At 55.5% G+C, this 12,718-nt stretch overlaps 6 protein-coding genes across 6 annotated transcripts; 5 read left to right on the top strand and 1 right to left on the bottom strand.

Annotated features, from left to right (window-relative positions):
• Positions 1-392: 392 nt before the first annotated feature.
• BO97DRAFT_273853 (uncharacterized protein) lies at positions 393-1,944 on the top strand. The gene has a single exon (XM_025691006.1). The coding sequence runs from the start codon at positions 609-611 to the stop codon at positions 1,818-1,820; it is 1,212 nt and encodes a 403-aa protein (XP_025553761.1). The 5' UTR covers positions 393-608; the 3' UTR covers positions 1,821-1,944.
• BO97DRAFT_273854 (uncharacterized protein) lies at positions 1,945-2,458 on the top strand. Its single transcript, XM_025691007.1, has one exon. The coding sequence runs from the start codon at positions 2,068-2,070 to the stop codon at positions 2,404-2,406; it is 339 nt and encodes a 112-aa protein (XP_025553760.1). The 5' UTR covers positions 1,945-2,067; the 3' UTR covers positions 2,407-2,458.
• A 1,733-nt stretch (positions 2,459-4,191) lies between these two features.
• On the bottom strand, positions 4,192-5,463 carry BO97DRAFT_386420 (YoaK family protein). The gene is made up of 2 exons (XM_025693533.1): positions 5,031-5,463; positions 4,192-4,899 (listed from the first exon to the last, which is right to left on the bottom strand). The coding sequence occupies exons 1-2, from the start codon at positions 5,245-5,247 to the stop codon at positions 4,295-4,297; spliced, it is 822 nt and encodes a 273-aa protein (XP_025553759.1). The 5' UTR covers positions 5,248-5,463; the 3' UTR covers positions 4,192-4,294.
• A 1,033-nt stretch (positions 5,464-6,496) lies between these two features.
• Positions 6,497-7,120, top strand: BO97DRAFT_404131 (uncharacterized protein). The gene is made up of 2 exons (XM_025694897.1): positions 6,497-6,598; positions 6,682-7,120. Exon 2 carries the CDS (start codon positions 6,696-6,698, stop codon positions 6,954-6,956), a length of 261 nt encoding a protein of 86 aa, XP_025553758.1. The 5' UTR covers positions 6,497-6,598; positions 6,682-6,695; the 3' UTR covers positions 6,957-7,120.
• Positions 7,121-7,706: 586 nt separating this feature from the next.
• Positions 7,707-9,989, top strand: BO97DRAFT_273783 (kinesin-3 family protein uncB). The gene is made up of 3 exons (XM_025691004.1): positions 7,707-7,780; positions 7,837-8,146; positions 8,222-9,989. The coding sequence occupies exons 2-3, from the start codon at positions 7,861-7,863 to the stop codon at positions 9,916-9,918; spliced, it is 1,983 nt and encodes a 660-aa protein (XP_025553757.1). The 5' UTR covers positions 7,707-7,780; positions 7,837-7,860; the 3' UTR covers positions 9,919-9,989.
• Positions 9,990-10,512: 523 nt separating this feature from the next.
• On the top strand, positions 10,513-12,579 carry BO97DRAFT_469011 (translation initiation factor eIF2B subunit delta). The gene is made up of 2 exons (XM_025699802.1): positions 10,513-11,433; positions 11,553-12,579. Exons 1-2 carry the CDS (start codon positions 10,699-10,701, stop codon positions 12,567-12,569), a joined length of 1,752 nt encoding a protein of 583 aa, XP_025553756.1. The 5' UTR covers positions 10,513-10,698; the 3' UTR covers positions 12,570-12,579.
• Positions 12,580-12,718: the final 139 nt, after the last annotated feature.

Here is a 12,718-nt window from a genome sequence, read left to right as displayed (position 1 = left end):
CGGTTGTCTCCTCTCCCTCCCTCCCTCTCCCCCCCCATTTCCACCATTCATACACCCTGCTTGGGTTCAACCTCAACAACCATATCAACAATATCAACCATTTACTTTCCCTCCCCTTTCCGCCATTGTACCTGGGTTGAAAGTGCGAATTCTCAAGCGATCAAAGCGAGTCTAACCGCAAAGTTCTCGTCGCGCGCCTGCTCGCCACTCTCGTCGCGGACTCCGGTCGAGTCTTCTAGGGATCCCAGGTTGCTTCTTTGCATAGCATAGTCGCCTTCAACAATATCTCCCGTCCAGCGTTCGGTGGAGCGACGACGTTCAAATGCACTCTCAGCACATACAACTCTATCCCTCCTCTCCCTTAGAAACCGTCCCGCGGTGACGGTTCTCTTCCCATCGATCCTCCGATTTCGTTGTCCTCTGCTCCGGCGTCGATCGGCTTGTTACTACGATATCCTGTATAATATATCTGGGTTGTGTTGTTCTCATTTTTGCACCTGATTCATCGCTACTCCTACCGGGTCTATATTCCCACATCTAAAAAGTTTGCGCACTCGACGTGTTTTGTTTGCCAGCGTGACTCGAATTTCTATGCTCGTTTCTCGATAATGTACCACTACACCACTCCACCCCCCGGGTGGTCCTACGACTACACGACTTCACCTCCCACGTCTCCTCACTACGCCTACTACGCCTCCCCATATGCCAATGCCTACGGCTCTCCGCGCGGGCCTTCGAAGCGTCACAACCGCAAAGCCAGCTACGCCGGCACCAAAGAATCGGCCGGATGGTATGCCGGGTATGGACAAGGGTTCTACGAAGCGATGCCGGAATATGGCACGCCACCGCGCAAGCACGATCCTGTAAGTGCTTCTTTTGGTGGCTATCCTCGTCGTCGTAGTACCATGTCCGGGGCCCCTGCGGCGGGCCCGTGGGAACACGCCGGGGTCCACCCGTCGCAGTCGTCGCAGCCGTCGCAGCCGTCGCACAAGCGGCCCATCTTTGTGGACGTGGTCGACGATGGATCCGATGTTGATGCGCCGCGCTACGTCTTCCGCGAGGAACCCAGTCCTCCCCGTCGCAAACCGTCGACGTCCCAACGCAAGCCTAAGCCACCCACTGATCAATACTTCTACTATAATCAGATGCCCGCCCAGGAAGATGTCGATGCGGCCAAACGATCGCGGGCGCGCCGTCAATCCACCTCCACCCGGACGCCTAACAAGCCCAAGCCGGCCGCCGCCCCCTCCAAGCCGCCACCCAAGGCCACAGAGGCCGATGCTGCTCGCGAGGGCATTCCCCCTGGTTACTCGATCAAGAACTGGGATCCGACGGAAATGCCGATCATCCTCCTGGGCAGTGTTTTCGACGCGAATTCGCTGGGCAAATGGATCTACGACTGGACCGTGTTCACCCATGGCGCCTCGACGCCTATGGCTGATGTGGCGGGCGATCTGTGGCTGCTGTTGATCAAATTGGCCGGGAAAGTGAAGAGAGCCTCCGAATGTCTCAAGCACATCAGGCGCCCCGAGGCGAAAGAGGTGGTGGGAGACTTCCTGCAGAGTGGCGAACGCCTGTGGGCGCGGTTCAAGAAGCTGCTCAAGACCTGCGAGCAATTTATGTGGAAGGCGGCCAAGCGCGAAGGCGGCAAGGGATCCGTGTCGATGGGCCGCAACGCTGGCTGTGAATTTGTCGAGACGATCTTTGGCCGGGATCGCGAGCTGGAGAACACGGAGAAGCTGATGAACAGCATCCGTCTGTGGAACATGCGGTTTGACGCCAACTGCGAAGAGATCCTCCGTCGCCCTTCGGCTCATTAGGTTCTCTCCTCATATACGACTACCAAAAGTAATATTTGTTTAATCTTTCTTGGTTTTTGACATTTATATGGGAGCCCTTTGACAGCACAGTTCGCACTACACCAGGATTATAGGGCGCGTGAGCATTTGTTGCCTACTTACACTGCTTGGATTGATTAACTGTCGGCCTGCATTTGAGCGCGTTTAGTCTGGCTCCATTTTACAGTGCATCTTCTGGGGATCAGTCCTGTCCATCGTTATCAGCGCGATGGCTGATTTTGTTTTTGGTTTACATTTGAAGACTTGTTCTTGGTTGTTACTGTTTTGGGATAACGCTTCCGATCATTCTTCTTTGGATATGTTCTTCGGGGCTGGGATTTTGTTTTACTTTGGGCGTGCCTTTCCAGTTTCAGGGCGTAAGCTGCATTTATCTGCTGCGTGTTGCTGCTGCGATTCCTGCGGGCTTTTTTTTTTTCACCTTCTGTCTGTCTTTTTGATGATACCATTCTGCGATCACTGTTTCGCCCCGGGACTGCTGGTTGACTCTCTTTTTTGGCTTGGCTGGGCTAGATCAGCCGTCTTACTAGTTATTATCCTCCTATCGTGATAGACATACCATAAACCTTGACAGTATACAAATACAGTGGACGTACTTTGAAGTCTCTACTTAGACCTATGCATCGGACGTGGTATCGTGTGTAACAAACACCAGTAAGGCTGAGCGTGAGCCTCCTCGGCCCCTTGCTAGTGCTCAGCTTCAGCTCAGCCTTAGGCATAGCTGTAGCATCCTCAGCCTCCAGTCTGCAGCTTAGCCCGTCAACGACCTCATACCAGACTTCACCTTGACAAAGAATTAAGGCAACCCTCAGTTCAACCTGACATCACCACCCAGCCCAGCCAAACCGCAAGTAACAGCCAACGCGAAAGCAAAAACAAAAAGAATGCCAGAAAACCCTCTCACCCTCCAGCCCCGCCTACTACCACGCCTACCCTGTCCTGCATAACCGCCTGCATGCAGGCAGACAGATAGGAAGGCAGACAGGAACCGCGTGTACTGCTAAGTTAGTACTACTTCCTTCAACCCTTCAACCCTTCCACATGAGAACAACTCTTCCTCCCTGATACGGTAGTAGGTTGGTAGATCACTTCCCGTCTGGGTATATTCCCCTCTCCTTCGGGGTGTGTGGAATGAGGAATGTATGATATCAGTTTAGGTCCGGGATTTACGTTTACGTGGAATGGAATGAATGCGTGATGCGCGGATGCATGCACGGTTATGTGTCTGTGTCTGTGTCACTGTCTGTGTATAATGTCTATATGTGTTTGGTGGGGTTACGTGGGGTTGTTGGGATTTAGGGATTGCTTGGATACGTAGGTAATAGGGATAGTAGCTGAGGGGTTGTGGGTAAGTATTAGTAGGAGTTGGGGTGTTGGTTTGGATATCTTGTCTTCTTTTGTCTTCTTCGGTGGACTAGTTGGGTATAGATGGTTATAAGTATATGGTTTAAGTGAAGAGTGGTGGTGTCAAAGTCTTGGTGATGATGTAGAATTAGTATGCTATGGTATTGGTGCCATGCAGTGGTGGTGGCCTCCTCTTTCTTTGTGTACTATGTAGTTTCTCGTGGGTGTGTCGGTTGTCACTTTGTTGGTCGGTTGCGGAGGAAGGTCGGGTGGACTTGGTTTCGGGGTCGGCTATTGTCCTTGTTTCTTCTTTGTCTTTGTCTATCTTGTGCTAGATTATCGGGCATTCTTGATTGTGGTGAGGGGTGATTGTCTATAATGGAGGGGAGGGGAAGGGTCGATCATTTTGTCGAGGTGTTTATTGGTGGAGATTGTTGGAACGGGGAGTGCTAATGCAGGGTGAACTTCAGGTGGAGGGGAAGGTGGAGGACTGCCAGGTTTCTCCCTCTTGCTGTTTGGTCTGGGCGCGGTTCTTGGTGTTGATAGGTGGTGGTTTAACCGGTGTTAGTTGGCTGGGTGGGTTGTGGTTTGTCGATGGGTGTACAGTACTTTGTATGGTGTTCATTATCTATAACGGGCGAGGGAATGTTGCTGCTGAGTGGTTGACTCGGATTGTTGAATAGTTGCTTAGTGCAAGGCAGGATTACTATGATTTAAAGTGGTTGTTGAAGTGTAGTAGTGTCGAGTAAGTCATCAGAAATAAGTTCGACATGGCTTCTCTTTCTGGTGGTGTAAGGAATGGACGGAGGGGAAGTCCATTGGGAGTTATGGGTATGGATGATGGTATAGGTTCTGGTGCCGTAGTCTGAATGACGTGAATCAATGAAATGCATCCTATGTTGCCCGGTAGGTTGTCTGTCAAGTATACCTTCATCCTGCTACCACGCAGACGACCACCACATACTACGTAGTCAAACGACTCACAGAGCAAACCGAATCTATCCATGTCATTTGTCCACCTCTATCTATATATTAACCACAACAATAATCAGTCCAACGACCTAAATATGAACGACCTCATCACCGTGACTCCATCAACCCTTCTTCTCCCCCTTCCAAACCAACCACCCCAACCCAATCACCAACTTCACCCCAGCAGCCATCCACAACGCCGACTCCATGCCGCCGGAAGTCTTACTCAACCAACCGCCGGCAATCGCCCCGATCAACAAGAACACCACACCACCAATTCTCCGGTTACGCTTCACATTGCCGTTAGGCACCTGCAACAGCTTCGGATCCGACGCCACATCGAAGTAGACACTGGTCAGCACGACGGTGGGGATCTCGTTGTAGCCCAGCGCGCGTGACGAGGTGATCGATCCGGCCGACTGGAACGCCAGCAGCGCGATGGGGATGAGTTCGAGGAAGAGCCGGCCGCCCGTTAGCTTCGAGTCCGTCGACGTGTGCGGGATCAGGTCGGCCTCGATGATGGCCACGGCGACGATGATCAGGAACGCCTGCGCCAGGAACGAAAGCACCAGCGTGCCTCGCGCGCGGTTGCCGCTGCGCCGCGTGATGTTCGCGAATACAAGCGCCCCGATGAAGAACCATCCGATGCTCGTCAGCGACTTCAGCCAGCCCCATGGTTTGTTGGCGGGTTGGTCGGAGGCGCCTAGCCCTAGGAAGATCGTGTTTCCTGTTTTGCATTGGAACTATGTTAGTGGGGTTCTGGTGGGGGGATGCGATGGCGATGGCGTGGGGGTGTGGGGTGATGGTGGAGGGAGGGAGGGAGGGAGGGAAGGGAGGAGGAAAGGGCATCAAACGTACCCGTTTGCATGGCTAAGAAACACGACCAGGCGTTATAGGCGCTGCTGTCGCAGAGGCCTGTCGTGAAGCAGAGCAACAGACAGATGAGGTCCGTGTACTTCGGGTCGACATTTTGGTTCCACCGCTGTGAGAAGGAGAGCTTCTTCTGCGGTTCGGGGTCGGACGCTTCCAGGTCGCTACCCTCGGGCGAGGATGGGGCAGGGGGCTTCTCGGACATGGCGTGGTGAGTGAGTGAGTGTCTGATAGATACTGACTACTCCCAACTGCTCTTTGCTGGAGGGGACGAGAATTGAGGTCGGAGGAGAAAGGGTCCTATCTGCCTGAACAAGCCTGCGTGCGCTGGTTAGCCCGGGGAGTCACAGTATTTATCCCAGCGGTGACCGCCGGCCTCGGAAGAAAATGTGAAGAACAAAGTCCGGGGCTGACACGCAAAGAACGAAAATGTTGAAGATCGTCTCTCGGCGAACGATGACTAGTTACATCTTGGCCAAATGATAAGACCCGCGGATTGGTCTCTTCCCTGCCTCACCGAATGGCACCCAAGGCCCATTGCGCCATTGCGTTAGTGCACCACTGCAGACTCTGGCGCTCGGCGTTACTTTGATTGATATTCGTAAGTCAAACAATTGGGCGGCGGAGAGGCAGAGAGGAATCCTGCCATTCACTTCCCTCGATCCACCCGGTCGGATAGGGCTGAAAGTGGATGGATGTACAGGACTGTAAGTACAGATGGTGACTATGGAACAGGATGCAGACTGACTGAGGGCGTTGTGCCAAGTCAGAAGGGTGTTCAATGCATTTGTACCACATCTAGCCAAGATGCTCACCTCGTTCTGCCTTCAATTTCCTGTGTTGGCGCCCTCCATCAACTTGAGGCAGCCCGGTGAGAGACATCGGGGCAGTCTGGTCTGCCGACAGCGATAGTCCCTTCTAGTCTCCTCAACCCAACCCCTGGGCATGCACCAGCAACCGATCGCCAATTATCGCTTATTACTTCTGCACGGCACCGGCGCCTTTCTTCATGGCCCACAGCCCGACAGATAGCCCTACCCTCCGTTCTTGTTCTTGTTCTTGTTCTTATCCTTCTATCCTTCTCTGACCTCCCTCCCTCCCGGCGGATTCCGCATTCTTGGCTGCTTATCGTCCTCCGCACGCGCAGTAAGATTATGCTGGTGACATCCGTTGGTCCGTCCCGACCCCGTTCACGAAGTAACTGTCAGCCATATGGCCTTGACTCATCCATGGATGCCGAGTTGGGATGAAAGGGAGTTATCCGTGGGACTCGATGCGACTGTCAGCCGAACCACAGGAGGCCGTGCCCAGCCCGAGGCTGCAACCAATGCCTCTCATCGCACTCCCGTCATGACCTCACCAATTTGCGGGGGATCAATCAGCTTCACAACCACATGATGAGGCACAATCAAAAGTCCCGGCGTCATCGCCGCATCATCTGTACCACTGCCGGTCATATAACCCTCTCTGTTCCCACCTTCAGAGACTCCTCGAACGCCCAGAAACATAACCACGCCAATACTTGAAGTCAACACCAAGCAACTGTATCTTCACCGGTACGCTGGTTGTCCCTCCTGCCCTCAGGAGTGCTGCTGTCGACTGGTTACGGCTTACGAGTTCTACGACTAATCAAGAGCAGAACGAGCGCCCACCATGCAGTCCTCAAAAGATAAAACCGCCTCGCGCATGCCGCAGAGCACGGAGAACCAGGCCGGCTCGAAGAAGGAGGACCCCACTGCCAAATGGAGTCCTGAGGAGATGTTCGAGACCACCATGGACCGCGACGGTAACCCTGTGCCCGACCCTATCTCCTACGTCGACGGTGCCCGGATGGGCAAGTCAGCCAAAGGCGGCCAAAGTGAAGGCCAGGACGAAGGAGACATGTTTGCCGCGGCCAATGACGATTTCGATTAAACTGCTTGGTCAGTTCGAATCACGACTGTCTGGTCGATGATGGTCAGTCACCGACGCAGTCGACTAGCGATTGTGTCAGCCTTATGTTATTGAGATATGTGTAAATGAACGGAAACTTGTGTACCACTTGCGATAGTCAGGAATGAAGCATTGAAACATTGAAATATTGAAACATCGAAACATCCGGGGTTCCTTCCCTGACCCACTGTAACACAATAAAAAACAGACTGTCTGATCCACTTCCAGATGTCTCATCGCTCCAAGGCATGGTCTGAGCATGTTCTGGAGTCGACGAAACCGGTCGGCGGACGAATTGCTATGGCAACGGCAGCCGGGGGAATCGCCTTGCTGCGGCCTGAGGCTGGGGCCTAGTCCCCATCGGGAAATCCCCAAACGAGGCATCTCATCCATCGTTCCAAGTGACGATAACTACTCTCTGCTACTGTCTTGCTTTCACGGTGCTGTGTATCACTCCCCACTGAGGGTGTGTGTCTTGTCTTCGACCTCCTTGCGTACTGCTGCATGTTTCTCTCTTTGACTTTCCATCGCAGAAACCCATCCTGTTCGACTGTTTACTACTTGCCCGGTTTCATAGTAGTTACCCATGCTATCCCGGCCGATCATTGTTGTTTAGATCCAGAGACCAACTGATTGACCAAACCCCCTCCCTTCCCCGGAGCATTGCGACCCAGGCTAGGCTACTTGATTACTTGAGGATTCGATCTCCCTGCCCACGGGAAAGGCCGACTACCCCGTGCCCGGGGGGCCACCCAGCGAACCCAGCAGCGACGACCTGCCCGCAGTTGTCGTGTTTGGCCCTGCCCGTATGTCTCACTCCCTACTGCAACGCCAGCGGGAGCACCTCACTCAGCTTGTACAGTTCCTCCTCGACCACGGCCGCGATATGTCCCTGGACCCCCGGTTCTACCACCATCTCGGCTACGGCGCCGGGCCCAGCTCTCCGTCTTCGGCCACGTCATCCGCCATGTCCGCCATTACCGGCATCACCAGCCCATCCGTCCACTCAATGACCGCCTCCGCTGCGATGCTACGGTCGACCGCGTCAAGTCCTTCGCTGCGCGCTCGCGAAAGCGTCCCCGTCGCGGCGCGTCGAGCCGATGGCCTCTCGAGTCCCTCGCCTGCGGGCAATGTCCGCGTGGTGGTCCGAGTGCGGACCTTTCTGCCTAGAGGTATGTCTCTGTCAATGGGGGGTGAACAGGGCTGATGAAAACTAATCCCGGGCCGTCACTGCCCATTGAGCACAGAAATCGAGCGCAGGGCCCAATGCCTCATAACCATGGACCCGCACACGCAGATGACCAAGCTGCGGGCTCCACGAACCCACCCGGATGATGAAGGGAAGCCCAAGTCGCAAGCGCGCGGAAAGGTCCAGGAAGACAAGTCGTTCGTCTTCGATAACTCGTTCTGGTCGCATAACGTCAAGGACGACCATTACGCCACGCAGGAGGATGTGTACAACTGTCTCGGAGAGGACTTTCTGGATCACAACTTTGAGGGATACCATACCTGCATATTCGCATATGGGCAGACGGGATCCGGGAAGAGTTACACCATGATGGGAACGTCGGAGCAACCAGGCCTGATCCCCCGGACCTGTGAGGACCTCTTTCAACGAATCGAGACGGCCGAGTCTCCTGATATCAGCTACAACGTCCGTGTCTCCTACTTCGAAGTCTACAATGAGCATGTACGTGACCTGCTGGTGCCGCGCACGGAGCCTCCGCACTACCTGCGCATCCGTGAGTCTCCGACGGAGGGGCCCTATGTCAAGGACTTGACGGAGGTGACGGTGAAGAACTATGAGGAGATTATGCGGTTCATGCGCAAGGGAGATATGTCTCGGACGGTGGCCAGCACAAAGATGAACGACACCTCGTCGCGGTCGCATGCGGTTTTCACGATTACCCTCAAGCAGATCCACCATGACTTGTCGACCGACGAGACGACCGAACGCACGGCGCGAATTCGGCTGGTCGACCTGGCGGGTTCGGAACGAGCCAAGTCTACCGAGGCGACGGGCCAGCGTCTCCGGGAGGGATCTAACATCAACAAATCGTTGACGACACTGGGGCGGGTGATTGCCGCCCTGGCCGATCCGCAGCAGGGCCGTCCGGCGAAGCGCAAGGGCAAAGATATCGTCCCCTATCGAGACTCGATCCTCACTTGGTTGTTGAAGGACAGCCTGGGCGGTAACTCAAAGACAGCAATGATCGCGTGCATCTCGCCCTCCGATTATGAGGAAACTCTGTCGACGCTGCGATATGCGGACCAGGCGAAGCGGATTCGCACGCGTGCTCGGGTGAATCAGGATCACCTGTCTGCTGCGGAGCGCGACAAGCAGATTGCCGAGATGGCTGAGACGATCCGCACGCTGCAGCTGAGTGTGAGCCAGGCGACCGCCAATCGGCGGGAAAGCGAGATACAGAACGAGCGGCTCGAGGAATATCAGCAAAAGGTGGAGAAAATGCAGCGCTTGATGGAGGAAACCAAGATGGTCAGCGAGTGCAAGATCCGCCAGTTGCAGACGGAGAATGAGGCCCTTCGGAACCACCTCAAGTTGGCGTTGGATAGTCTCCGAAACCCCATCCCACCGGTGATTGTGCCAAAACGGCGGAGCAGCCTGTACAGTGTGAATGAAATCGATGGCTCCCCGTCAACGCGCAAGCGCTACAACCGGGCCCTGTCTCCAGCGCCCACATCTGGCGATGAGTCGGAGCCCAACTCTATATGGAAGAAAGAAGAAGCTCCTGTGAGCGATGATAAAACGAATCACCTGGAGGCGCACCAGATGCAGGCACACATGGAAGACCTATTGGAGGACCTGAGTGTGTTCAAACGCAAGTTGGCGACGGACCATGAACGATTCCGACCGACTCAAACCACGAAAGAGGATCGGAAGAGCCGACGGGCCTTGGGCGCCATTTGGGGAAATAACCGATAGTGAAACTGTTCTGGAAGCAAGATTCCAGGATCCTTGACTACAGCGTGTGGTGGGTGGTTTTCTGGGATTCGATGGCGTTATGCGGATTGGTGTTGGGCTGGATGAATGATTCCGATGACATCCGGGTCTTATAAACCCTGGATTAGAAGGCCAGCTTTGCTATTGGCGTGATATGATACGTTTGCTGTTTTTCTTTTTCTTTTTCTTTTGTTGTTTCATGTATGCCACGATGGAACGATTGTACGTATGGTACGCAGGATATCGCCAGGATGTCCGCCAGACCGCGCCATGATGAAATGTCTTGATGCCCAAATGAGCTGGAAGAAGACGAGGGAAAAGAATAAGAGCTGAGTGTGTATCTCTTACCGAGTGCATATGATTGAGTAGAGTTACTGTATAGTGTGTTATGTGCCTTGGAAGTTGGAATACACTGCAACAATGGAGGGCTTCTTTATCCGACGGGGAAAGACCCCAAGTGGGAGGAGTGACTCAAAGCCCAAGCCCAAGCCGGCAAAAAAGCCCTTCCCTTTCCTTGCAGTGCCTTTTCTGATTCCCCACATTCCGCTTCCCAATCCGCTCCGAAAAAGTCGCCCGCAACAACCTGAATCTGATCCTCAACCCCAACTCCTCCGGTCAAACATCAATGCCTGTCGCGCCGGCCGTCATCCTTTCTTGAAGTATTCCCTGTTGACGACCCCTCCGATTCCTTCAGCGCAGACCAACACGTCCTCGCAATCCCTCGTCTCCGCGACCGCGACGACCACCATCACGACCGGCGAAATGACGAGCTCAACTCCGACCGCGCCCTCCCCCTCACCTGCAGCAGCAGCTGCTCCCACCACCACCACCACCACCACCGCCGCCGCCGCCGCCGCCGCCCCTCCTACGACATCCACTCCTTCCAAGCCCAGCAAGCAGCAACAATCACAAAAGCCCAAGCCGGCCAGCAAATCCAAAGATGCCGCCGCCGGCGGCAGTGGTGCTAGCCCTGCGACCGCAGACGGCGCAACAGCCCAGCTCACGCCCGCCGAGCTGAAAAAGCGAGCCAAAGCCGAGAAGGCAGCGCGACGGGCCCGCGAACGCGCCGAACGGGACTCGGGCGCTGCTCCGGGACCTGCAGGTGGTGCCTCCGCCACGGGGTCCGCTTCCACGAAGAAGGACGGCGGATCGGCCGCGGGCTCAACCGGCGGGGGAGGATCGAGAGGACTGCCGCGTCGGGGCTCGGCGCAGAATACCTCGCAGAACGGTGGCAGTGGGAGTGTCTCTGGTGGAGCTGGTGGCGCCGCGGCCGGCATGGACAAGAGCGCTGGCGGTGCGGAGGCCAAGAATAAGAAGACGGATGATAAGAATGTGGCGGTGTTTGGACATCTTTATGGTCAGCAGAGACGGACGACGATCGCTGGGGCTGGTAAGGAGGTGCACCCTGCTGTTTTGGCGCTTGGGTTGCAGATGAGGGATTATGTTGTTTGTGGGAGTAGTGCACGCTGTGTCGCTACGTTGTTGGTTTTCAAGAGGGTGAGTTTGTAATTCTCTTTCTTCTTTTCGGGGGTTTGGGCTGTTGAATTGTGTTGCTTGGAATCTTTGGAGTTCTCTAATTAACGGCGGACGTGATGGGCTCATTCTGACGGCTACAGGTCATCGATGCGTACACTACGCCCATGGGAACTTCCCTGCCTCGTCACTTGACTACGCACCTCTCCCACCAAATCACTTACTTGTCCACATGCCGTCCGCTGTCGATCAGTCAGGGTAATGCGATCCGTGCCCTCAAGCTGGCCATCTCGTCCATCGATCCCTCCACGCCTGAGGCCGAGGCCAAGGCGTTCCTCGGCGAGTTCATCGACAGCTTCATCCGCGAGAAGATCACCGTGGCCGACCAGGTTATTGCCGGCAGCGCGGCGCAGAAGATCCAGGACGGCGATGTGATCGTGACGTTCGCGGGCAGCTCGATCGTGAAGCAGACGCTGCTGTTGGCGCACAAGCAGGGCAAGAAGTTCCGGGTCTCGATCATCGACTCGCGGCCGCTGTTCGAGGGCAAGAGCCTGGCCCGCACGCTGGCCAACGCCGGCCTGGACGTGCAGTACTCGCTCATCCACGGCATCAGCCACGCCATCAAGGCCGCCAGCAAGGTGTTCCTGGGCGCGCACGCCATGACCAGTAACGGGCGGCTGTACTCGCGCGTCGGCACCGCGCTGGTCGCCATGAGCGCCAAGGAGCGCGCCGGCGGCGTCGAGGTGCCCGTGATCGTGTGCTGCGAGACCGTCAAGTTCACGGACCGGGTCGCGCTCGACAGCATCGTCGTCAACGAGATCGCCGACGCCGACGAGCTGATCTCCGCCGAGCCCATGCAGCAGCTGACCGATCTGCCAGACCCCGCGGCCGCGACTGTCTCCCCCGCGGACGCGAAGAAGGGCGCCAAGTCGGCTGCCGCCGCCGCCGCCGCTGCTGCCAACGCGGCCGCGGAGTCCAACACGGTGGCGCAGAACGTGTCGTCGCCGCTGACCGGGTGGAAGGAGTCGGCCAACCTGCAGCTGCTGAACATCATGTACGATGTCACGCCGGCGGAGTATGTGGATATGGTGGTGACGGAGATGGGCAGTCTGCCTCCGAGTGCGGTACCTATTGTGCATCGGATGAGCACGAATTTGTAGTTTGAGACTGTATGTATTATGATTAGAAAAGGGAATTGATTGAATGAGTTAGATGGTTGCATAGATGTACAGTAGATGTACAGTAGATGTACGGTAGGGAGTATGCAGTCTTGGCGGTTAGCATGAATACCTACTGTACGGAGGACTAT

This window comes from Aspergillus homomorphus, assembly GCF_003184865.1.
Source record: "Aspergillus homomorphus CBS 101889 unplaced genomic scaffold BO97scaffold_8, whole genome shotgun sequence".
In the NCBI taxonomy this organism is placed as follows: domain Eukaryota; kingdom Fungi; phylum Ascomycota; class Eurotiomycetes; order Eurotiales; family Aspergillaceae; genus Aspergillus; species Aspergillus homomorphus.
This window is presented reverse-complemented; position numbering and strand designations above follow the sequence as displayed.